General features: G+C 45.8%; 1 protein-coding gene across 1 annotated transcript in view; it reads left to right on the top strand.

The window, feature by feature from the left end:
- GTF3A (general transcription factor IIIA) overlaps positions 1-8,866 on the top strand; it is an 18,594-nt gene extending 9,728 nt beyond the window's left edge. The window contains exons 4-9 of the mRNA XM_075337369.1: positions 3,005-3,093; positions 4,486-4,559; positions 5,737-5,823; positions 6,852-7,081; positions 7,271-7,321; positions 8,480-8,866. Coding sequence (XP_075193484.1) covers positions 3,005-3,093; positions 4,486-4,559; positions 5,737-5,823; positions 6,852-7,081; positions 7,271-7,321; positions 8,480-8,659 — 711 coding nt within the window. The 3' untranslated portion in view covers positions 8,660-8,866. The remainder of the gene's footprint in view (positions 1-3,004; positions 3,094-4,485; positions 4,560-5,736; positions 5,824-6,851; positions 7,082-7,270; positions 7,322-8,479) is intronic.
- The last annotated feature ends 18,009 nt before the right edge of the window (positions 8,867-26,875 follow it).

Genomic DNA, 26,875 nt, shown 5'->3' with positions numbered 1-26,875 from the left:
GGTGGCCTTCCTAGTGGCAGTCACATCACTTCGGAGAGTGTCTGAGCTAGCAGCGCTGTCATGCAAAGCCCCCTTCCTGGTGTTTCACCAGGATAAGGTGGTTCTGCGTCCGGTCCCGGAATTTCTCCCTAAGGTGGTATCCCCTTTTCATCTCAATCAGGATATCTCCTTGCCTTCATTTTGCCCTAATCCAATTCACCAGTGTGAAAAGTATTTGCACTCTTTGGATCTTGTGAGGGCACTCCAGCTCTACGTGTCTCGCACGGCGCCCCTGCGTCGTTCAGATGCGCTCTTTGTCCTTGTCGCTGGCCAGCGTAAGGGCTCGCAGGCTTCCAAGTCAACCTTGGCTCGGTGGATCAAGGAACCGATTCTCGAAGCCTACCGTTCTTCTGGGCTTCCGCTTCCTTCAGGGCTGAAAGCCCATTCTACCAGAGCCGTGGGTGCGTCCTGGGCATTGCGGCACCGGGCTACGGCTCAGCAGGTGTCAGGCAGCTACGTGGTCTAGTCTGCACACTTTCACGAAACACTATCAAGTGCATACCTATGCTTCGGCAGACGCCAGTCTAGGTAGGCGAGTCCTTCAGGCGGCGGTTGCCCACCTGTAAGAGGGGGGCCGTTTTTTCGGCTTTTTATTGAGGTATTCTTTTACCCACCCAGGGACTGCTCTTGGACGTCCCAATTGTCTGGGTCTCCCAATGGAGCGACAAAGAAGAAGGGAATTTTGTTTACTTACCGTAAATTCCTTTTTCTTCTAGCTCCTATTGGGAGACCCAGCACCCGCCCCTGTACCCTTCGGGCTGGTTGTGTTTTTTTTTTTTTGTTTTTTTTTTTTGTGTACACATGTTGTTCATGTTGAATTGTTCTTTTTGGTTCATGGTTTGCAGTTCTCCGAACATCCTTCAGATTGCATTTACCCTAGACCAATTTATAAGTTTTCTCCTTCCTGCTTTTGCACCAAAACTGAGGAGCCCGTGATCCACGGGGGGGTGTATAGGCAGAGGGGAGGGGTTACACTTTTAAAGTGTAATAGTTTGTGTGGCCTCCGGAGGCAGAAGCTATACACCCAATTGTCTGGGTCTCCCAATAGGAGCTAGAAGAAAAGGAATTTACGGTAAGTAAACAAAATTCCCTTCGTTGGCAATAGTGCCTGTGAGAGGCGCTATTGCAGACCGCTTTTCCCCACTCAGTGATCCCCCGTGCTCCGTGACATCAGGGATCCGGTGACGTCATGTAAAGTTCCTGACACTGCTGCCGGCCGCAGTGTCTGAGTGATGGGCTGTGGGCGGTGTTTTACCACTCGTCACAGCCCATCTGCTCCCTAACAGCAGAGTGCTGCAACCAGGAGACTGGGCTGTGACGAGCGGTGAAACACCGCCCACAGCCCATCACTCACAGACACTGCGGCCGGCCCCAGTCTTTCTGACTCACTGGGCTGTGGGCAGAGTTTCACTGCTCATCACAGCGCATCTGCTCCCTCCTTCCTCACAGCAGAACGCGTCAAGCGGTGAAACACCGCCCACCGCTCAGGGAGTCAGGAAGACTGGGACCGCCGCGGGGATGTGACATATCCGAAACTTGACTTGATGTTACCGGATATGGGAATAGCGGTCTGCAATAGCACCTCACAGGCACTAGTGCTAAAATAAGGTATTTGAGAGAAACATTGTTTCTCAATATAATATCGATATAGAAAAAAAAGAAAATATGGGTGAACCACCCCTTTAATTATATGCTAATGAGGTCCGGGACTAGACCTCTGAAGCAAGGACGCATACACTCTGCTTCATGGTGCACATGACCGGGAGTGCTGAGACTTCTGATCATGCTCTCTTAGCGTAAACACTGCATCTGAGGCAGTGACAACGGACAGGTACGTCCATCACAGCTGACGACGCTGGGCAATGGGTATTGAAAAGAATGTTGGCACGCCCCTGCTAAAAGAGCAGACTAGTTGGAGGAAGGGGGTAAATGCCTTTTTTCCACTACACTATATGGTAAAACTAATAGTTTCACTTGAAAGTACAACTCGTTCCACAATAAAACAAACCCTCAGATGCCTATATTGATGGAAGAATGGCAAAATTGGCCCCATCGTGAAGGGGTTAAAGGTGTGGGCCACCACTGGACAGTTCCTTGGGCACTGTACTGCCAATCATAAAATATAAACGCTGGATGCCAACCTCCTGGAGAGCATAACAATGTTGTGACCGGCGGGTATAGCATTGTGCAAACATCGTTGGAACTGTGGCGCTGCTAGAGGTAAGAATCGAGCGTTATTTTCTGATGGACATTTAACCCCCTTCAGCCCCTAGGTATTTTGTGTGGGTGTTAAACTTTTTTTACTATTCCACCTAGGGGGCTATAGCGATCAGCAATCTGATCGCTCTGCAATATCTCCAGATCCTAGCTACACAGCTGAGATCTGCAGATTTGGTTCTTTACTTTCAATGCCGGCTGTATTCCGGCATTGAGAGGAAGTGACCCATGTTAGCTACAGGCATCATCATATGACCTTGTGCTACCATGGCAACCACCGACAGTCACGTGATCATGTCATGTGACTTCCGATGGGGGCGGGGTAAGTCACTGTAATGGCGGCGCGCATATACACCTCGCTGCCAGATTTTGGCAGCAAGATGTAAGGGGTGAATAGTCGCAGGTGGAAGTGATTCCACTCGCGACTAGCAGGCACACATCAGCTGTTAAACAGCTGATATGTGCGTGGATCGCCGCGGCCTGCCCATGGCAGGGGGCGGGGATTAACCGCACCCGATCTATGACGTACCCAGTACGTCATGGGTCGTTAAGGGGTTAAGATATTAGGGTTACCCAGTAGTCAATTATTTTCTTCTGTTCCGTTGGCCATGAACTTAATATGGTGGTGTGCTGCCTTGTCTGCCCCCTGACATCCTGTAGTCTGTGTCTGTGTTCTCCTAAAACAACGTGTGGGATGTTCACTAGCAATTGTGTATCACTGTGGTTCACATTTGTTTTTTCTTCTCAGTGTTATTTCGCAGATTGCGGACAAGAGTTCAAAAAGCATAACCAGCTAAAAATTCATCAGTACATCCATACGAACCAGCGTCCTTTCAAGTAAGTGACCTGCAACTACTCGTGGTACAATGCTGCACCTAAACAATCATGATTTCCAAATCAGCCATCAGATGTCAGTATACGGGATTTTTTTATCAGAAAATTGGGGCCTTTGCTTAGTCATCCAGTGATCCCTTGATGCGAGGACGGATCCTGAAGTTTGCTATGGGAGCATTCATTTATGTGGGGGGACAACTGTGGCTTCAGAAGTTAGACATTGGCTTTGAAATAGTTGTGCAAATGAGGCAGAACAGCTATTGTAGATCTGAAGCCTCAATCGCTTCGGCTGCATTTTCTGACCAGCATTGCCTTCGTGTGTGTTGTCCCACATCATAGAGGCTCTCCGTTCTGCAGGAGGTGGTGCTCAGGTGACACAGGCTTCAGTTACAAACCTACCACAGCTCTTCAGCCTCATGTGCATACCAATTTGTACATTTGTATATTTTTATTTATTTTTTTTTTTCCTTCCTACTGAAAACACTGTTCTTTCAACTTTATTTCAGAACACTGTTCTCAACCAGCAGGTTAAAGGAAACCTGTCACCGGATGTTCATAATACTCACCTAACGGTCGGTGCGGAGCAGACTGGTCGGGTGGGCGTCTCCGTTCTCCGGGTCCCACGCCTCCTTCTTTTAGCCATCTTTGTTTTCCTTCTGAAGCTAGTCTGGATGACATGTTCTACGTAATCTACGCTAGCCGACAGTGAGGTCCTGCGCGCAGGCGTACTTTGATCTGCCATTCTTAGGGCAGATCAAAGTGTGCCTGCGCAGGACCTCACTGGCATCCAGTGTAGATGACGTAGAACATGTCATCCAGACTAGCTTCAGAAGGAAAACAAAGATGGCTGAAAGAGGGAGGCGCGGGGCCCGGAGAACGGAAACTCCCATCCGACCCGTCTGCTCCGCACCGTTGTTAGGTAAGTATTATGAACGTTCAGTGACAGGTTCCCTTTAAGTTCTTCACCTCGGAGTGGCTCACTATGCCCCATTTGGTGGAACCGGTCAATTGCCCTCTTGTTTGATAATTTGAGCCGCTCCATGGGGTTTCTGATATTTTAACCTCAGTTGAGGGACCCTTCTGGTTTTGAGAGGCCCTAGACATGGAAACCTGGTCTTCTAAAAGAATTTACCAGAACCTTAATCACACCCATTCTAACTTCATATTTAAGACAGTAGATGGATCCACATTACTTGTAACTTCATTCAGTGGGGTCAGAGGCACATACATGACTGAATGCAATGTTAGACTTTGACTTTATCAATAAATACATGTCAAATCATGAGGTTTGGATATGCCCTATTATCTGATATATAATGGCCAAATACTACAAGTCTTAGTAGCCCATCATTGAGTATTATGGAAACTGTATAAATCCCTTTTTATCGTCCACAGATGTAGTCATGAAGGATGTGATAAAAGCTACGCTTCACCTTCTAAGCTTAAACGCCATGAGAAAATTCATGCAGGTATCATAATGCATTTCCCAAACTCTTGTGAGACCTTTACAAGTCACAACATCACTGGGACAATAAGGGTTGTTGCCCTAACATCCCTTACGGAGCACACAGCTTCTTGGCTTTTTGCTTGTTTGACAGTGTAGACCAAAGGCATCACTGTGCCACTGGCCCCAACTCTGCTGTATGAGGTGGCTTTGCCTCTCAAGCACTAAAATAATGCCAAAGATACTAATCCCCAGATTTGGATTAGTGCTTGCAAGCTTAATAGACATAAGCACTGCACTTGCTTGATAACAAGTGCTGTATCTAAAACGAGCTATAAAACCTAATTATCATAGGAACAACACAGAAGTACCGTATTTTCCGGCGTGTAAGACTATCCCCAACTTTTCCAGTTAAAATATAGCGTTTGGGATATACCGTGTATATACTCGTGTATAAGCCGACCTGAGTAATGTGCCCATTGTTTTAGTAATGTTCTCCTACTGGGCCCCTTCTTGTTCCCCCCCCCCCCCCCCTATTATGCTGTTTACACCTAATAAAAAAAAAAAAATATTCTCACCTCTCCTTCATTCCCACAGTGACCTCAGCTGCTTCTTGCAGACCACAAGACAGACCCCCCCCAGTGATCTTGTCCAGAGCACGGAGCCGCCGCTGCAAGCTGCATCATGGCTTTACTGCAGTTGAATGCTTTGCAGCGCCATAAAGCACTGACAGCAGTGGGCCCCATGTTTGGGCAAACTATCATGGAGTGCTTATTGTGGACCGCAGGCACATAGACAACGCCATGATCGCATCCAATACACAGGGCAGCCGCTGCTGTTAGCGCTTTACTGTAGTTGAATGCTTTACAACGGCAATGAAAAACATTCAACTGCAGTAAAGCCATGACGGCAGCACCGCTGTTTTAGACGAACCTCCCCCTCCCCTTTCCCCAACTTTTGAGAAGATTTTCAGGGGTTAAAAATTCGTCTTATATGCCAGAAAATGCTGTACACTATTGCTTCTTCCAGTCTCTTCAGATGGCATATTTCTAACTGTATAGGAAGGTGCTGGTTGCTACCTCCATGCAACCCATAGGTGAAGACTTTAAGGACTTGTGTTCTAATGATGGCTAGGGCCCCACATTGATCAGTCACATGTTTTGAATGTCTCTTTAGGCTCTCATAGACTTTATTTTCTGCAGGGTATCCATGCCAAAAAGATAGTTCTTGTCCATTTGTTGGAAAGACCTGGTCAGAGTACTTGAAACACGCAGCCGATGCTCACTCAGGTAAGCCTCTCTGCTGGATCCTAATTTTTAAAGGGGATTCTAAATATATGCACCTCATCTGAGCCTGAAGCTTAACTTAAAATACTTGAGACCATAGGATAGGTATGTGTTACACAATCACTTTCTCAGTCTACAGCTTACATGTCAAACACTGCCTAAATCTCAGCCATGGTGTAATCTTTGGCTGGCGAAAAAATGCTAGAGCTGTCCCACCACACGGCACATGCTAATGCTACAATTCGAAGTCTGACATGCTTCTGGTTACTACAAGGCCCCATAATAAGGTGCTCTGTTGTAATGCATTCACCTTCTTTCTTCTCCCTAAATCAGCATGCTCTCCCAAACATCTCAGTGCACCTACTACCAGAGTCTGATCTCCACAAGTTGGGCTCAGGTATCCTACGGAGCTGGTGCACCAATACAGCCTTAAATAACCACCGATGGAGATGACTGACCTGGGAATTTGACATGAGTCTGATCCAGCTTCTTATAGTTTCAGGCACAGTCACTTGTATGTCTGGATAAACAATGAAGGTTTGGTTCGTCACATTGGTGGAACCCCCTACACTGATAGGCTGGGCTATGAACTAGGTCTTGGGCAACTGAATTGGGTTTGGGCTTTCTTGTGTTGGGCCTTTATTTGCACATCCACAGTCTGAATAGGGCTTGACTCTCCATGGCACTAAGCCTGGTGAGACTTGCAATCACATTTTGGTTTGGATATTGCGTTCTGTCAAGATGGTGTATGGTAATAAACTGAAACTGGCTATGCTGTACACTAGAAACTGGGAAGACAATTTAGCAAATGCTGGACCTGAAAAGGTATTGCATGACTGAGAATAACCAAAATTCTGGTCATACAATGTCACCTCAGGTCCCATATTTAGGGGGGTGGGGGTCTGACTACATGGCTCATAAACAGCATTCTATCAGCCACGAGAGAGAAACCATGCAACACAACCTTTTTAACAATATTAAAGAGCTAGCCATCAGCTATAAAGTCTGACCCTTGATGTTCTCCTTCTCAGTTGATATTATATGCACTGTCTGTAATCGCACATTCAAGAGAAAAACAAACCTGAAGGACCACAAGAAAATCCACCGAGAAGAGAGATCTGTCTATAAATGCCCACGGGAGAACTGTGACCGGACGTACACGGCAAAATTCGGCCTCAAAAACCATATTCTCTCCTTCCATGAGAACTTGCGGTCATTTATTTGTGAACATGAAGACTGTGGGAAAACCTTTGCAATGAAGGTGAGGCACTCTACTATACGTGCCAGGTTTAAATGATCCTCATGAACTTTCCTTTCTGCTAAAAAATACTTGTTGGATTTGCTTAAATGAAACCAAATTGAATACTGGATATTTTACAGAAACTAATGTAATGTTAGCGAAAACTAGTCTGTCTATAATGCACTAATTAACTTTTTTTGTTTTATGCAGCAAAGCTTGGCCCGACATGCCAATACCCATGACCCAATGAAGAAGAAAATGGTAAGTATAGTCTAGATTTGTTAGGGCTCTTCCTGAAATTCTGCTGCATTTTATAGTTTATTCATAGCAGTTTCATGGAAATGCATCCGCATGTCCACGACCCACTACTATACAGTGTCAGTGCAGAAAGCTACACTGGCTGCTACATCTACACATGGCGGCCTTTAGCTGGCATGTTACCCTTTTATAGTAGAAGGGTTTCTCAAGGGAAAATTCCCAATGTTTTAGCCCCCCAAAAATTAGGCCATGTAAACAGACTGAAGAATAGCTCATTTAGTACTTTACTTAATTTTTTTTTTTTTTTTTTTTCTGGATAAGACACCGACCGCTAAATAGGAAAGGGTTCTTTACAGTTAGAGCAGTCAGACTGTGGAATGCCCTACCACAAGAGGGTAGTAATGGCAGATACTATAACAGCTTTTAAAAAAGGGCTGGATGATTTCCTCAGTACACAAAACATTGTTGGTTATAAAAGACTTGGTGACCAAATGTAGAACTGGTGGAGGAAGGTTGAACTAGATGGACCTAGGTCCTTTTTTTTTTTTTTTCTTTTTTTTTTTCAACCTTAGTAACTATGTAAGACACACTATCCTCTCAAAAATTTGTGAGGGGGTAAATGCGGGATGCGACTTATGCTAAATTCGGATACCAGGAGGTGGTGGAAAGGGGTAGCAGTGGCTGTGCTCTGGGCAGTGAGGCAGGGGGCCATCCTGAAAATGTTGGCAGTGCCAGCTTCAAATAATGGCGCCCGGAGTTAGCACATGTGCAGATGGTGCGCTCGGCTCAAGATCTCATCTGCGCATGCGCTGCCTCAGACCCATTCATCTCCCAGCAGCGGACTAAAGGAAAATGGGGCATGTGTGCATATGAGATCTTGACTTGTCATTGAGCATATAGCTCAATTTGCGCATGCGCAGTCTCTGGGCGCAATTTCTTAAGAAGCCCGCACCGCCGCCAGTTTCTGGATTTTTGCCTACCTCACAGCAAGCATCTGAGACACACGCCACACCGCCATCACCATTGATTTGCTGCCGCCTCAATAAGACACCACTGGATTGTAAGACTTATGATACCCCAAATTTAGAGTATGTCTTATAAACTGAAAAATACGCTATATAATCTATATTTTATTTATGGCTAACATTCTTACCTCCATAGGTGAAGCCATCACCACCTGTAAGAAGCCTTGCTTCCCGCCTCTCGGGCTACAAGCCGAAGAAGTCATCCAAGAAGAGAAAACACTCTTCCAAAACACCTGTCTCTGAGTCCTCAGGACAAACCCCTGATGTCTGTCAGCTGGACCCATTACCAGTGCTAGAAACTTTGAGCCTTAAATAATTCTCCAGGTTTTTGGTACAGTAAACCAGAATATGTATTATGTTAATATTTTTTTGTTTACCCATTTTTCTGGGAATCTTGCATGTTCTTGGATAAGATTGTTCGCTTACATTCTGTAAATGTTCATAATCTGCTGGTGGACAGCTGTGGAAAGTAACAGGACAAGATGTATTTTCTGTATGAAATATTAAAGAAGTTGTCCAGTTACCAAAACTTTTTTTTTCTTCCCTCCTAAATCTTGCTATTATGTGCCTGTCAACACATCTATTGTTTCAGCAATATTACCTTTTATCATGCTCTAGCAGCACTTCCTCTAGGTTTGATGGGGTTAATCTCTATCCTGACTTCCTGGGTTCAGTTCCTACAACTCCCATAATCATTTGCAGTGGCACCCTGCACTCAGCTCATCATTCCACCCCCACATGATAACATACTCACCCGACATGGCTCCTCCTCCTCTCGCTCCTGCTGCTGGCCCTGCGCACAGCTGCAGGATGGTAAGTAAACCTCCTCTCCTTCTCCTCATGCTGGGCTGTGACGTGCGGTGATCATCACCCACAGCCCAGTCACTAAGGCTCAGAGGCTGCTGCTGCTGTTGATGTAATGTCAGCTTTCAGAGCGCGGACGTTGACGTGACATCAACAGATACTAGAGGCCATGGCACCTGGGCGTCATGTGACCGTCACTGAGCAAGGAGGAAAGTCCCACTCAGTGCCAGAACTGGAAATAGAAGGTAATTAAGAAGACAACCGGAATGGTAAGTTACACTGAGAGAATAATAATAAAAAACAAAATGAGTGAACTACCCTTTAAAGAGATGAAGTAAGATTAATACCCTGGGAATTTCTTATTGTGGGTGTTATGATTTTAATTGAGCAGATAATATACAAGAGCAAAGTGTAACCCACTGTGTACCTTCTACTGTGGCTGACCTCAGAGATAAGTAGCAAATGTGAACTCAGGTAAGGTGTAAACTGCAAAATAACCTTTTGGAGGGGTAATTGATATATGTAGACTATAGTTATGAGAGACAAAATGAGAAAACCAAATCCAGAAAATCACCTTTTCTCATTTGGCAAGATTTTTTTTTTTGTGTGCAAATTATGGTGGAAAATAAATATTTAGTCATCTAAAAACATGCAAGATTTCTGGCTCTCACAGACCTGTAACGTCTTCTTTTAAGAGGCTTCTCTGTCCTCCATTCATTACCTGTAGTAATGGCACCTGTTTAAACTTTTTATCAGTATAAGAGACACCTGTCCACAACCTCAAACAATCACTCCAAACTCCACTACGGTGGAGACCAAAAAGCTGTTGGACACCAGAAAAAAAAATTGTATCCCTGCACCAAGCTGGGAAGATTGAATCTGCAATAGGCTTGGTGTGATGAAATCAACTGTGGGAGGATTAATAAGAAAATGGAAGACATACAAGACTACTAATAATCTCTCTTGATCTGGGGCTCCATGCAAAAATTTCACCCCGTGGGGTCAAAATGATCACAAGAACGGTGAGCAAAAATCCCAGAACCACGGTGGGGGGACCTAATGAATAACCTGCAGAGATCTGGGACCATACTAACAAAGGCTACCATCAGTAACACACTACTCTGCCAGGGACTCAGATCCTGCAATGCCAGGCTTGTTTTCCTGCATAAGCCAGTACATGTCCGGGCTCGTCTGAGGTTTATTAGAGAGTATTTGGATTATCCATAAGAGTATTGGAAGAATGTCATATGGTCTGATGAAACCGAAGTAGAATTGTTTGGTAGAAACACAACTCGTGTTTTTAAGGTGACAGAATGCGGAGTTGCATCCATAGCACAACATAGCTCCGTCCACCGAGGAGTTCAAAGGCCTGGAGGTGGGAAAACACATGGAAGAAAGAGTCAAGTACATGAAGAAAGTAGACTAGAGGAGGTGGAGAGCAGTCAAGTTCACGGGCAGTCCTGTGTCGTGGCCTGCCAAGAGACTACCAGGTGGCTGGGTCAGAGCCCAGTCACCATTGGCAAGGAGGCAGACGGGGGTGGCCGCCTGCAGGAGCTGGGATTACAGCCGGTGGAACCGTAGGGACCGGGGTCGGGCGGTGGCCCGCCGGTACCGAGCTGGGGAACTAATTGGAAACTGGAGCACCAGGAGAGGTACTCAGACCCAGTACAAAGCCCTGAACCGACAGGGCCGAGTCAAATCAACTGATTGCGAACTGGACTTAAGGACCTATCCCACAACAGCCCAACCATACAGGGTAAAGCCACCGCCAAGGCATAGAGACCCAAAGGGCCAGCGTCTGCGGGCAAACGGGCTCCTACGGCATATACAATTTGGGGAGCGGACTACCGGTGTATAGGCATAGGAGTCAAACATTTACACATAGAGGTGCAGGAGAAAGGCGGAAACCACCAACCTATTCTGGGAAAAGCTGCAGCCGGCTGCGGGCCCCGTTCATCACTCCGTTTGGTTTACCAGAGACTCCAGTGTGTTGTGTCAGAGTGTGTACACCCGCTCCCCCACCTCAGCACCTCCCTCGGGCCACCGGGACCATCGCTCCCCTACCCACGGAGGGGTCAACACCAAGCTGCGCAACACCGTCCCCAGGAGGCCTTGTTAACGGCAGCGGTGGTGTCAATCTATTCACCACAACCCGTGGGTGGCGTCACGAACTTACATTCCAAACCAAACCACCGCGGCCCCGGCCGTGGAACTCCTTACCCAAGTCCCCGCATGTAGTGCCAACTCCCTTGCAGAGCGACGTGACCCCCGGGTCCGTGAGAGGCTCGAGCCACCACCCGCAGTACGAGCACGGATCCGAGCCAAAGGGACCAGGACGACTTATCCGTGTACATGAAAGAATGAATGGGGCCATGTATCGTGAGATTTTGAGTGCAAATCTCCTTCCATCTGTAAGGGCATTGAAGATGAAACGTGGCTGGGTCTTTCAGCATGATAATGATCCCAAGCACACCGCCAGGGCAACAAAGGAGTGGCTTCATAAGAAGTATATGAAGGTCTTGGAGTGGTCTAGCCAGTCTCCAGATCTCAACCCCATAGAAAATGTTTAGAGGGAGTTCAAAATCTGTGTTGCCCAGCGACAGGCTGAAAACATCACTGTTCTAGAGGAGATCTGCGTGGAGGAATGGGCCAACATATCACCAACAATGTGTGGCAACCTTGTGAAGACTTACAGAAATCGGTCATTGTCAACAAAGGCTATATAACAAAATATTGAGATGAACTTTTGTTGACCAAATTTTGCAAAAAAAATTCTTGCCAAATCAGGCTCTCATCTTTTCAAGTGGGAAAACTTGCACAATTAGTGGCTGACTAAATACTTTTTTTTTATTTTTTATAGACCACCTCCTCCTCAATTGCCTTGTTCCGTTCCTGACCACCATACATAAATCAAAATAACAGCTTCACGGCAACCTTTCAGAAACATTGGGGCTTGTGTGTCGTAATGTCATGCGATTTACTGCTTCTAATCTGCTGCTTCACTCACTTCTTTTAACCTTTTAAAGAGTTATTCCCATCTCCAAGATACTATCCAAATATGTATTATGTGTGATGAATGATGATTTAATTCTTTATTATGTCTCTTACCTCATGTTCAGGGCATTGCAAGACCTTAGGTATCCATGGTTACAACCGTGCATTTAGTTAGTAGCTAGTGGTCTTAACTATGGATACCTAAGGTTCCGAACATGAGGTGAGAGACACTGAATCAGAAGAACTACACTAAATTTCTAATTGGAGGTATTATTTATTATTACACCTACTATATATTTGGAAAGCATCTTGGAGATGGGAATAACACTTTAACTGACATCTGTTCTCACTACCTCCAGATCTCCAATTTACAATATGGGAGGATTTGTTGGAGATGGCCACCATATGTACAGTCATGGCCAAAAGTTTTGAGAATGACACCAAAATTATATTTTCACATGATCTGTTGCCCTCTGGTTTTTAATTGTGTTTGTCTGATGTTTGCAATTATATTTCTGTATGTGATGTAATCATATTATGAGTACCAAAAGGTTATATTGACAGAATGAGTTAATGCAGCAAGTCAATATTTGCAGTGTTGACCCTTCTTCTTCAGGACCTCTGCAATTCTCCCTGGAATGCTCTCAATCAACTTCTGGATCAAATCCTGACTGATACCTGTCCATTCTTGCATAAGCAATGCTTACATTTTGCCAGAATTTGTTGTTTTTTGTTTTTCCACCCATCTCTTGGTGATTGCCCACAAGTTCTCAATGGGATTAAGATCTGGGGAGTTTCCAGTCCATGGACCCAAAATCTCTGTTTTGTTCCATGAGCCGTTTAGTGATCACCTTTGCTTTATGGCAAGGTGCTCCATCATGCTGGAAAAGGCATTGTTGGCCGCCAAACTGCTCTTGGACAGTTGGGAGAAGTTGCTCTTGGAGGACAGTCTGGTACCATTCTTTATTCATGGCTGTGTTTTTAGGCAAGACTGTGAGTGAGCCGATTCCCTTGGCTGAGAAGCAACCCCACACATGAATCGTTTCAGGATGCTTAACAGTTGGCATGAGACAAGACTGGTGGTAGCGCTCACCTCTTCTTCTCCTAATAAGCTGTTTTCCAGATGTCCCAAACAATCGAAAAGGGGATTCATCTGAGAAAATTACTTTACCCCAGTCCTCAGCAGTCCACTTCCTGTAGCTTTTGCAGAATATCAGTCGGTCCCTGATGTTTTGTCTGAAGAGAAGTGGCTTCTTTGCTGCCCTCCTTGAAACCAGGCCTTGCTCAAGCAGTCTCCGCCTCACAGTGCGTGCAGAAGCACTCACACCAGCCTGCTGCCATTGCTGAGCTAGCTCGGCACTGCTGGTAGTCCGATCCCGCAGCTGAAACAGTTTTAAGATACGGTCCTGGCGTTTGCTGGTCCTTCTTGGGCGCCCGGGAGCCTTTTTGGCAACAATGGAAGCTCTCTCCTTGAAGTTCTTGATGATGCGATAGATTGTTGACTGAGGTGCAATCTTTGTAGCTGCGATACTCTTGCCTGTTAGGCCATTTTTGTGCAGAGCAATGATGGCTGCACGTGTTTCTTTAGAGATAACCATCGTTAACTGAAGAGAAACAATGATACCAAGCACCAGCCTCCTTTTTAAAGTGTCCAGTGGTGTCATTCTTACTTAATCATGACTGATCGCCAGCCCTGTCCTCATCAATACACACACCTGTGGTAATGGAACAATTACTAAAACAATGTTAGCTGCTCCTTTTAAGGCAGGAATGCAATGATGTTGAAATGTGTTTTGGGGGTTGAAGTTCATTTTCTTAACAGCAATTACTTGCAAAGTCAATATTGGCTAAGCTGATCACTCTTTATGACATTATGGAGTATATGCAGATTGCCATTAGAAAAACTTAAGCAGTAGACTTTGTAAAAATTAATATTTGTAGCATTCTCAAAACTTTTGGCCATGACTGTACTTGCTATTAAAGGCCTCAGGCAGTTGGACTGGAATTATACACATGGCTGTATTCTCATATTGAACTAATCCTATACACAAAAAATTTAGAGGGGTAGCTTCTTGAATAAATCACCAACACCACCATCAATACAACAACGGAACCAAGTATTTGAGGAGAATTTGGAGAGATTCTGCTCACAAAAAAGTGAATATATGCTAAATGTTAGGCCCCTTTCACATGTCAGTGATTCTGGTACGTTTGTGCTTTTTTTTAAACGTACCAGAATCACTGATATACGCAGACCCATTCTAATGAATGGGTCTGCTCACACGTCAGTGATTTGTCACTGCACGTGTCTCCGTGCAGCGTACCCGCGTGTGCGTGATTGCTGCACGGAGACATGTCCATTTTTTTCTGGCATCACTGATGTTCCACGGACCACGCAGTGGTGTGGTCCGTGAAACACGTGCCAGAAAAAAACGTGCTTTTAAAATAATAAACATTTTAACTCACCCGGCGTCCAGCGATGTCCTCTGCAGCCCGTTCTCCCTGCTCCTTCTGTGCCGGCTGATTACTGTCGCGCGTATTCATTATGCGCGACACAGCCGACCCGGAAGCAGCTCCTGCAGGGGTCACCGCCGGCCGGATGCTGCGTCGCGAGAGGATTCAGCACCACGGACAGCGGGAGCGGGCGCAGGTGAGTGAATCTCTAAGTGCAATCACGGGCCACGGAGAACGGAGCCCGGATTGCACTTAGACAACCCACATGTGCCGTGATTTTCGGCACACGCAGGGACATGTGCGTGTTTTACACGCCAGTGAAAAACGTCTGTGTTTTTCACTGACGTGTGAAACGGGCCTTATACAGAGTTTTTGGAGCAGAATCTTGCCAAATTCTCCGCCATAATCTCAAAAACTAAATTTTGAGGATTTTTAAGTTTTACCATATATATGTAGCAATCCAAAACGTGCTTCATGGATGCAAAGCTGCTGCGAAACGTGTGTCGAGGTGCAGGGTGGTGTGTTTGGTCAGGGAACAATTCAGTGGGTATTTCCATCATGGGAGCATCTGCATTAATCCGGTCCGCCATTACCCGTTCTCCACCTTAAATCCCATGGGCAGCATTTAGCAAGCAGTACTATACTGCATCTTCTGAACTTTCAGATGTTCTAGAGGTAAACAGCTATTAATCGATACCAGCATAATTATTACATTTGTCATCACTTAAAATTCAGTAACTAACTTGCTGGAGGCATTATATTGAATATTTCATGATTCCATGCTCATTATTACTATGTAATGCCAATCGATTCACTAATATTTAGTTTTACTATGTAATGCTGCATGAACCTGCGTTATTTTCATCTTGTATGCATCAGTTGCAGGTTATCGCTTCTGGAAACTGGATCAAAAATAGCGGAATCTCCTAATGACCACTTGTGGTGTACATTAGTTTCAATGCTTGCATTGTGTACATATATCACAGTGCACCAGTCTGATTATAATTGAGGTATTCTAAAAACATTAGGATTCTCTGTTTTATGCTCTTCACAGAGCTCCTATATGCTTTTCCATCTATATTAGTAACTAGCTGTACTACCCGGCTTCGCCCAGGTTAATAACTGCTTTTAACAGAATAGAATGTATTAACAAAAATTTATTCTGCACACAAAAAACACAAAACAAATAGATAGAAATGTAATTATTAAAAGGCAAAAACTAAGTTAGTAGAAGCATTTCACAACATATATTTCAACACAACAGATATTCCACACAGATTTAACATCCTATGACCTCACATACTGAGAATTTCCTTTGTTGCCTATATTAACCAATCAGTGCACAGATTAATTAACTGTAGCAAAATAGAAGCTAAGCTGTGATTGGTTAATATTGGCAGCCTGATAAATCCCCAGGCAACAGAAAGCCCTCCCCCCTGACAGTAGATATTAGCGCACACATACACATATAGACAGGTCATGTGACTGACCGCTGCCGTATTTCCTATGTGGTACATTTGTTGTTCTTGTAGTTTGGCTGCTTATTAATCAGATTTTTATTTTTGAAGGATAATACCAGACTTGTGTGCGTTATAGGGCGAGGTTGGTGTATGTGTGGTGAGATGTGTGCTGAGGGTGGTATATGTGCTCAGCAATATACAGTACAAAGCCCTGTATTACTCACACTGCCCTGTTCTGTCTTGTTTGATTTTAGTCATCATTGTCTGTGTGGTCTTTATCGTGTTGCGTACCATTAAAACCTTTATATATTCATAATTCATGGTCTATTTAGCCTTAATAAATGTCCTATTATGGTTATGAACAGAGTCAAGTTGTAAAGATGAGAACTACCGGCAGCACATGATCGTAGCACCAGAACCACCTCCAGAGTGGGATTTAAAATAAATACAAATTACCAAGTTAGTACAGCAATCAATTGCATGAATCAAAAGCTCACATTATACAGTAAGGAGATACTGGGAGATGGCAATAGTTATCAAATTGTAGACTATACAGGACTGATGAGCTACAGAAAGGATCACAAATAAACCTTTACATCCAGGTACTATGTAGATGACCTCTTCGCGTTTCCATCACTTTTTTTTCTTATGTAGTACAGTCTCCATGATGACAATTCATACCCAGAACTCGTCTTTTCATACTTTCCTCTTCTCCATCTTCAGTAGCACTTCCTCACATGGTGCCTTTAAAAATAAAAGTATCAATATACAGCCCCATAAGTAAAAATATCTTCCATGTTGTGCTCCTGAAGAAATAATTTTTGTGCTTCCCTTATCACTCCCACTTGCAAAACTGTGCCCCCCCCTTTCACAATAGAGCTATGTGCGCATGCTGCGTTTAATTTCTGACCACAAAGATGCAGTGTTTTTGGCCTCAAAAAATGCACAAAAATGCACCCTCAGGAAAAACGCATGTGTTTGATGCGGGTTTTTTTTCCTGCGTTTTTGTCCAATGCATTCAATGGGTGAAAAACGCAAAAAGTTGACATAATGCATCTTTGTGGTCACCACAAAGACGCAGCTAAAAAAAACTGCACAGTGCGGATAGCCAAAGTAAAATCTCATAGACTTTGAAGGATATTCATGCAGTTTTGAGACCAAAACTGTACCCAAAGAACGCAGCGTGTGCACATAGCCTTGTACTCTCATGTGCCTATGTGTCGCCCTGGACAAGCCAGGGGACACCGGTAACAACACACACACACCCCCATCCCCAGCAGTTCACAGCAGACATCCCCAAAGTGACCTGCTTTCTGCCTCGGGCTGACACACCAGGTGGGCGGAGTGAGGAGATGGGGACGCCCACCCTGGAGTGAGCTGACCTGAGACAGAAAACAAGCCCAGTCTAGTCCTAGGAGAGGAAGAGTGAAGGTCTGCAGAGAGGCAGACAGAGCCAGGGGCCTAGGTTGGAGCCTAGGGCCTCGTAGAGAGAGTCCGGTAGACGCTAGCTGCCGTCTGCAGGGAGTCGGGGAGACAGCTGGTGGAACCGCAGGTAGCCGGGGCTGGGCAGTGGCCCCCCGGTACGGAGTCGGGGAGCCAACTGGAAGCCGGAGTGCAGGAGAGGGGTGCACGGAGGTGGAAGAAAGGACTTACACCATCAAACTGGGTCAGGGGAGAAACAACAACCGCAGCCGTCTGGGAGTACCCGTCCATCCAGCCGAGTGTTTTACTAAAAACTGTGTCATCGTCTCAGGCTGAGTGAGTACCACAATGCCGCAAGGCACAGCGCTGCCCCCGCGTCCCTGCGCCCACCAGGCCCTGCACCTTCCACACCATCACTGGGCCCCGGGATCACCAACCCCTACCCACGGAGGGGCAACACAACACCTGGCTGCTCCGCATCACCACTCCCGGGATCTCCATATTGAGCAGCGGTGGTGCTACAAATCACCACAACCGTGGGTGGCGTCACGGACAATAAACAACCCCCACACCCAAAAACAACCCCCTTTCACTCACGGGTGAGGAGCGCCGCTAGAGTCCCCAGGATCCGGCCCACCGCTCGAGCCACCGAGCAGCAGCAGGCCGCAGCAGCCGCGGCAGCCGGACCCGAGCAGCAGTGGGAGAGCGCGGCGTCCCCTCCTCCGCCCGCGACAACTACACAGAAACATTAACCCCCCCCCCTCCTACCCCATATACAGAATGATGAGGCATTTAATCTTTGGCTCCTTGATAGAGTGGTTACTATGGCTCTTGCTGCCTCTACGGTGCTGAAGTTCCAGTAGCAGTTTGATGAGGTCTCAAAGTGCTGGAAATTTGTGTGCTCAGATAACTTTGACCAAAGTTTCAGACCTTACTTGGCCTGTTAAGCGGGCTTAACACGCTACGATATATAATAATTTTATTCATTTATATAGCGCTATTAATTCCACAGCGCTTTACATACATTGGCAACACTGTCCCCATTGGGGCTCACAATCTAGGTTCCCTATCTGTATGTTTTTGTATCTTCACAAGATGTCGGCTGGGTCACGCAATTCCGGCATCGTTAGTGATATTGTAGCGTGTGACAGCTCTGAACGAGCAGAAATACTCACCTTCTCGTTCATCGCTGACACATCGCTCATTTTTAAAAAAATCGAACGTCCGGTTGTTCATTGTTCCCGGGGCAGCACACATCACTCCGTGTGACACCCCGGGAACGATGAACTGCAGCTTACCTGCTGCCGCCGTCCCGCTCATCTCCGTCCCTCCGCTTCTATTGTTGTGTAACTGTGTAACGTCGCTGTGATGCCGAACGTCCCTCCCCCTTCAGGAAGTGGAAGTTCGCCGCCCACAGCGAGGTCGTTCAGGAGGTTAGTACATGTGACTGGGATTACAACATTGTGCGACACGGGCAAGAAATTGCCCACAAACGATGGGGGCGGGTGCGATCGAAAATGCGATCGCACAATACATTGTAACGTGTAAAGCAGCCTTTAGGATTATGGCTTGTTTACTATCATCGTTCGGAAAGGCCAAGTGATGAAAATTTCACAGCTTTATAAAAACCCAGCCTCCTCTAACCTTGTGCCAAAGAAACAGCAGTCATGGGTTCTTTTAAGTAACTACCTGGCACTCTAAAAATGGTGGAGGCTGACAAAGCAGGAGGCGGCTATAAGAAAATAGCAAAGCTTATTCAAGTATCCCTTTCCTCAATTTGAAATGTAATAATTAAGAAATGACAGTTAACACCAACAGTGGAGGTCAAGATAAGGGCTGGAAGACCAAGCAAATGGGAGAGCTGCTCGTAGGATTGCTAGAGTGAGAAATTGGAACCCCTGCTTGAGTGCAAAACACATTCAGGAAGATTTAGTAGACTTTTCAGTTGTAGTACATTGTGCTACTGTTCAGAGACACCTGCACAAATATGGCGTTCATGAAAGAGCCATCAGAACAAAACCTCTACTGCGTCCTCATCATAAAATTCACCATCAGACATTATGCAAAAGAACATCTAAACAAGCCTGATACATTTTGGAAACAAGTTCTATGGACCAATGAGGTTAAAATGGAAGTCTTTGGCCACAGTGATCAAAGTTATGTTTGTAGAGAAAAGGGCACAGAATTTCAAGAAAAGAATATCTCGCCAAACATTAAGCATGGGAGTGGATTAATCATGCTTTGGGGTTGTGCTGCAAACTGTGGCACGGTGAACATTTCAAAGGTAGTTGGATCAATTGGGTTCAATGAAATTTCAACCAATTCTTGATGCAAACATAACACCATCTGTAAAAAAGCTGAAATTGGAAAGAAGATGGCTTCTACAATTGGATAATGGTCCGAAACACACATCAAAATCCACAATAGACGACCTCAAAAGCGCAAGCTAACGGTTTTGCAATGGCCCTCACAGTCCCCCGATTTGAACATCATTGAAAATCTGTGGCTATACCTCAAAAGAGAAGTACATGCAAGACGAGCCAAGAATCTCACAGAACTGGAAGACTTTTCCAAGGAAGAATGGAATTAAAATCACTCAAACAAGAATTGAAACACTCTTGGCTGCCACAAAAAGCATTTATAAGCTGTGATACTTGCCAGAGGAGGTGCTACTAGGTAGGTGCACAAACTGTTCCATCCACCCATTTTTCCTTTTTTTTTTTTTTGCTCATTTTAAAATGTAAGAGATGAACAAATATATATAATTTTATTTTACCTAAGATACAAAGGAAATGTGTCATCTTTAACTTTTTATGCCTTTTAAAGATCATTTTTTTGTGGCAGAATCAATGCTGCAGAACAAAAACCCCAAAACAATGGCAGAATTGCATTTTTTTTTAACTATTTTTCCCCCACTTGTAATTTTTATCACTGTTTTTTCAGTAGATTATATGGTACAGTGAATGGTGTCATGCAAAACTACAACATGTACTGATAAAAAAAAAAAATCCTGACACTGTTCTGTGGACAAAAAAAGTTACAACTCTTGGAAAAAGGAGGAAAAAAGAAGTTTAAAAGTGAAAAGGGGTTTAAATGAATTTCATGTCAAACAATTTTAGTAGTGTAAGATGGTCATCGAGTTCCTACCCCTGAAGACACCAAATGTGTTCTTAAAAAAAAAATATATATATATAGTGAGTGTGTGTGTATGTATGTATGTGTGTATATGTATGTGTGTATATGTATGTGTGTATATATATATGTATATATATATATATATACTAGAAGGTGGCCCGATTCTACGCATCGGGTATTCTAGAATTTACGTATTGTGTAGTTCATGTATGATTTTTGTTATATATATATATATATATATATATATAGATAGATGTTGTCTGTAGTTACCAAGTGTTTGTGTAGGGCGCTGTACATGTTCTGGGTGTTGTCTGGGTGTGACGGGGGGTGAGAGCGGTGTTGTATGTGTGTTGCGTGTGTTGCGTTGTTTGTGGAGCGCTGTGTGTCTGTAGCGTTGTGTGTGTGTTGCGCGGTTTGTGTGTGTGTGGTGTGTTTTGGGGGAGGTATGTTTTGTGCAATGTGTGTGTTGTGCGGTATGTGCGTATATTTGTGTGTGCAGCGTTGTCTGTGTGTGTGGGTGTCTGTGTAGGGCAGTTGTTTGTGGTTCCCAGTGTGTGTGTGTGGTGTGGTGTGTTGTGCAGTGCGCGCGCGCGCGTGTGTGTGTGTTGGGGGGAGGTGTGCACTTCCCATTGTGCTCCATCCCCCATGCAGCGCACTCCCCATCGTGCTCCATCCCCCATGCAGCGCACTACCCATCGTGCTCCATCCCCGATGCTGCGCACCCCCCATGGTGCTCCATCTCCCATGCTGCGCACTCCCAAACGTGCTCCATCCGCCATGCTGCGCACTCCCAAACGTGCTCCATCCGCCATGCTGCGCACTCCCAAACGTGCTCCATCCGCCATACTCCGCACTCCCCATCGTGCTCCATCCCCCATGCAGCGCACTCCCCATCGTGCTCCATCCCCTATGCTGCGCACCCCCCATCGTGCTCCATCTCCCATGCTGCGCACTCCCAAACGTGCTCCATCCGCCATGCTGCGCACTCCCAAACGTGGTCCATCCGCCATGCTGCGCACTCCTAAACGTGCTCCATCCGCCATACTCCGCACTCCCCATCGTGCTTCATCCCCCATGCTGCGCACTCCCAATCGTGCTCCATCCGCCATGCTGCGCACTCCCAAACGTGCTCCATCCGCCATGCTGCGCGCTCCCAAATGTGGTCCATCCGCCATGCTGCGCACTCCCAAACGTGCTCCATCCGCCATGCTGCGCACTCCCAAACGTGCTCCATCCGCCATGCTGCGCACTCCCAAACGTGGTCCATCCGCCATGCTGCGCACTCCCAAACGTGCTCCATGCGCCATGCTGCGCACTCCCAAACGTGCTCCATCCCCCATGCTGCGCACCCCCCATCATGCTCCATCCCCCATGCTGCACCAGCATCAGCCTCTCTACCCGCAGCATCAGCCTCTCTGCCCGCAGCATCAGCCTCTCTCCTCCCAGCATCAGCCTCTCTACCCGCAGCATCAGCCTCTCTCATCCCAGCATCAGTCTCTCTGTCCCCAGCATCAGCCTCTCTCATCCCAGCATCAGCCTCTCTCATCCCAGCATCAGCCTCTCTCCTCCCAGCATCAGCCTTTTCTGTCCCCAGCATCAGCCTCTCTCCTCCCAGCATCAGCCTCTCTGTCCCCAGCATCAGCCTCTCTCCTCCCAGCATCAGCCTCTCTTCTCTCAGCCTCCCCATCCCAGCCTACCCCAGGATCAGCCTCTCTCCTCCCAGCCTCCTCCAGCACGCCGTGCTCCTCTGCCGACACTCACAGATCCGATCGCATACACTCACACACACCCACACACACCCGATCGCATACACTCACACACACCCGATCGCATACACTCACACACACCCGATCGCATACACTCACACACACCCGATCGCATACACTCACGCACACACACATTGACGATATTGCACATACGCGCTCATACTCACAACATCCGGAGATACCACATGCTTCTGGCCATGTGATCCTCCGGCAGGTCCTGGAAGCTCACAGCACAATATCGCCGCCGAGAAGCAAGCGATATCCCAGGATGTTGTGAGTGTGTGGATGCGATGTGATGTGTGTGTGAGAGTGAGTGTGATCTGATGTGTGTGTGTGTGTGTGCTGTTATGTGTGTGCGTGTGTGTATTTTCCGCCGCTGCAGGACCTTGATGCGCTGGTAACTATGCTACCATGGTTACCAGCGCATCTCGTCCCCCGCTCGCACGGGAGCCCACACCAGCATACGCCGGCCAGCCCCAGCAATGCGAGGGTATGTGTCGGCTGGTTTGGCGGCGTACGCTGATGTGGGCTCCCAGGGGTACAGTACTCACCTGGTAGTCGTGGCTCCGTGACCGTGTCGGTTCGGGGAATGCGTGGGGGGGGCGGGGCCAGAGCTAGCGTGCATTGCGTGAGGGGGGCGGGGCGTGGCCGAGTTGCCAATGCCTGCAGGGTGCCGGGGCAAGAGGCCAATCTGTGGGGAGGGCGGAGCCTGGTCGAGCGGCTGGCCAATCCGTGTGGGGGCGCAGCCTGGGCGAGCGGCCAATCCGTGCGGGGGGGCGGGGCCATGGCGAGCCCAGCGGCCAATCAGCTTTGTGTCACTGTAAGGACACAATTTTGGAGCAAGACAGACAGACAGACAGAATAAGGCAATTATATATATATATATATATATATATATTAGTATATATATATTAGTATATAAAAACAAGATATAAAGTCTCCAAAAAACATACAGATAGGGAATTTAGATTGTGAGCCCTGATGGGGACAGTGTTCCTGATGTATGTAAAGCGCTGCGGAATATGTTAGCGCTATATAAAAATAAAGATTTATTATTTTTATTATTTTTAAAGTAATGTTATGTGGGAATGTACAGTATAAGGTATTGTAATGTATGAGATGTAGCAGAGTTGAGAATGTTACTATGTAGAAGTGTAGATTTATGTGTATTGGTATAAGGGTATGGTTCCACTTGCATTTTGCATGGACAAGTGCAATATGCTAAAACATTGGACTGCTCTCACTCTAGTGCAAAACTATGGGGCAGTGTCCATCTACGATTGATTTCTCATGCCAGAGAAGATGGAGAGAAAGTGCTCCCTCCTTGTTCTCTGCAGCGGTAACCCGATCGCATCAGTGTCGCATGACCCTCACTTGACGCTCGTAGCAGAGGGTCATTAGCATATCGCTTCTGAAGCTCTCGCATCGGAAGCTGTGCGCAAGTGGAACCATGTTCTAAGGTGTAATGTTATGTAGTATACTGTAGAATGTAGGATGCTTAATAGGGTATTATAAGTGTGATAGGGATTCAGGTGAACAGTTAAATCTGCCCGGCAACAGACAGTTGGGATTAGCCTATAGGGAAGGCGCTACTGCAGAGGTGGAGAGACGGTTTCTGTGTGAACGTCAGTTAGGGCCCAGCCTGTGACACGAACAGACCTGAGGTCTGAGGAGCAGCAGAGCCGCATGATACGGGTGTCCTGAAGAGAGGGAGACCATTACATAGACTAGAGTGACCGGAGAAAAGAGAGAACAACTGAGAAAGAGAAGGAAGTGACACCGTGACACAGAGTGACCTAGTAAAGCTGGGTCAGCGCACTGACCGAAGGAACGAGTGACTGAGAGAGACGGGTCCTGGTGCAAGACAGAGCAGGACAAGGAATAAAGTGAATGTCCTAAGCGGCTGTCCCTGAGGCGTCTTCAGTAGCTTATAGCTTAGTCCAGCCATATTGGCAGCATCCCTCTGAAAGGGAAAAAAAGTGAAACTGCTTGAGGAGAAGAATGACTTCCAAGGACTGTGATGTGGTACTAGGCTGGGGAGTATTGGGAAGAAAAGGACTTATGGAGGTTGGAACAACTAAAGTGAAGCATGTCTGCTTAATGATCCTCTGTGACACTGAAATGTGCAGGAGGATTTGTGCCCACTGTCTAACGTACATTGTTGTTGTCAAGTTAATATTCAGTAAAACCACGTTTTTATGAACTTGTGGTCTCCCTCAGTGAACTGTGTACCATATAGTCCTGGCCAGCCAAAACCAACGGCAACATGCGGCCTGCAGAGGTTCATCACCTCCAGAGTGCAACACCACGCACCCAGTCAGGACCTCCATATTCATGTAGCGTGCCGGGGTGCAGCAACCACCCAGCGCCACGTTACAGTAGTGCCATACACTGTTATAGCGTTTTATCTACAGAAATACCATATTATACTAAATGGGGTGTATTGTCAAGGAATTAATGATCTTCTGAGACCAGGGAGCAAGGCAGAAAACAATAAAAATCAAATTATCTGCCATAGCACTAGTGGATGTTGGCACAGAGAGAATGAAACATCAACATAAATGGATCTGTGCTGCTGTATTCTGATAAACGTATTTAAACCTAAAACTGGATTCAGAGCTACACTGCTCACTACAACTGGACAACATTCTCCATGCTGCTGTTTCTGTCTAAAGCGTCCATAGTCGGGACAGAAGGAATAGTCTCTCTGCTGTGTGTGATGAACATTGTAGCAGCTAGTGTCTACCAACTAGCTAAGAGACAATTGAACATTCAGTGATAAGCCTTATAATGGTGAGAAATAGTGTTGTTTGTTATGATTCAGGGACCGAGGAGGATCAAAAAATGTGGAAACCCAAAAAGTAACCAGAGTGGCTGGAACCTTAACGGACTGCAGACCTAATCCTGACACACAACTAGAAGTAGCCGTGGGACGACCCTAGATGACACTGTCATCTCGACACAGCCGGAGAACTATATATTCTTACAGATAGAAATATAAGAAAAGCTAATCTGCCTCTGAGCAATCCCCAAAGATATAGATAGCCCCCCACATGTAAAGACTACGGTGATATAGGAAAACAATACAAAGCTAGAAAACAGATTCAGCAAAGATGAGGCCCAAACAATCTTTATAGGAAAGGATAAGAAAGAGCACTGTCTGCAGCCGTAAAAACTCTAAAAAATCTCAGCACGCCTGACATGGAAAAATCCTGAGACCACACGGCCTCTCCCCCACTATATCAGTACTCTAATGTTACTGGGATCCAAAAACACTAATATACACGAGGGACTGAATTTAATACCAAGCATGACAAAACATAATACATTGCAGAATCATGGAGCTAAATATACAGACACTTCCAGCGGGGAATGATGAAATTCCACCAGAAACTCCACACAAGCAAAATAGGAATCAAGCAATAGTATCAAAACAGAAAAAACAACAAGAAAGTGGAAACAATAAGCAGAGGTACAAAGACCAACTTATCTTGAGAGGAGTTCTGGTAGAGAGCAGGGCTGGTTTCAGAATGTCCTTAACACACAGGAAACCAATTGAGCACTGGCAAGTATCAGGAGAAAACTACTCAGTTACATAGTCCCAATCTGAAAGGCCTGATTGCCAGTCCTCTACAGGTGTGTGGATCTCATTCCACAAGTCAACTGCACCGCCAGCACTGACCACAAGAGGGAGCCCCAAACTAGAAAATGTATTCACAACAGTTGTTCCTCATGAACACATACACATCACCTTATCTCTAGCATTGACTTTTGTCCTGGGTAGTGACCAGGATGTCAAGAGTATCCTTACATACATTGAAAGTGGTATGCACCTAAGGAAAGCAGACCAAAACCAAGAAAATGTATGCCATATAGCAAGGATCACCTTGAATATATAAAATATAGAAACCTTTATTAGAGTATGTTGACACAAAATAGACATGCAAAAATTAAAAACAATTAAAATGCATCAATGTGTTGACTACGCATCCCTATGGCAACAATATAGAAACTTGAAAATACGCTGTTGTTATAATAACGTTCAATGCATTGGTGACCATAGGTATGACTAGATAATTTGGAACACAATATAAAAAGATAACTATGCCATTTGCATTGCTTATAAGTATTAAACCAAACCCCGAGATACCTAGAAAACATGATAAAGAACTCCCCACTTGTTGCACAGGAAAATAACGACCAGAAGCAATAATTAAAAACTGCTATCTAGCAATGCTGGTGTAACCTATAGACAGGGGTTAAAAAGGAACAACGAGGTATATACATCAGTGACAAAGACATACAAACTTGGCATGTGCTATTAGTAAGCTGTATACACCATACAAGGTGTAAAAGGCTTGTGTCCAAAAAATAAATGAATAATGCACTGAAGCAAAAACATCAAGGTTAACCACCCATTCAGGTTAGAGGCCTGGGACTGCCTGCCCCACGCGTATTGCCGCAGCTCTGTGTGGCTTCCTCAAGGGCAAAAAAGAT

The sequence above is a fragment of the Anomaloglossus baeobatrachus genome, chromosome 2, assembly GCF_048569485.1.
Source record: "Anomaloglossus baeobatrachus isolate aAnoBae1 chromosome 2, aAnoBae1.hap1, whole genome shotgun sequence".
NCBI lineage: Eukaryota > Metazoa > Chordata > Amphibia > Anura > Aromobatidae > Anomaloglossus > Anomaloglossus baeobatrachus.
This window is presented reverse-complemented; position numbering and strand designations above follow the sequence as displayed.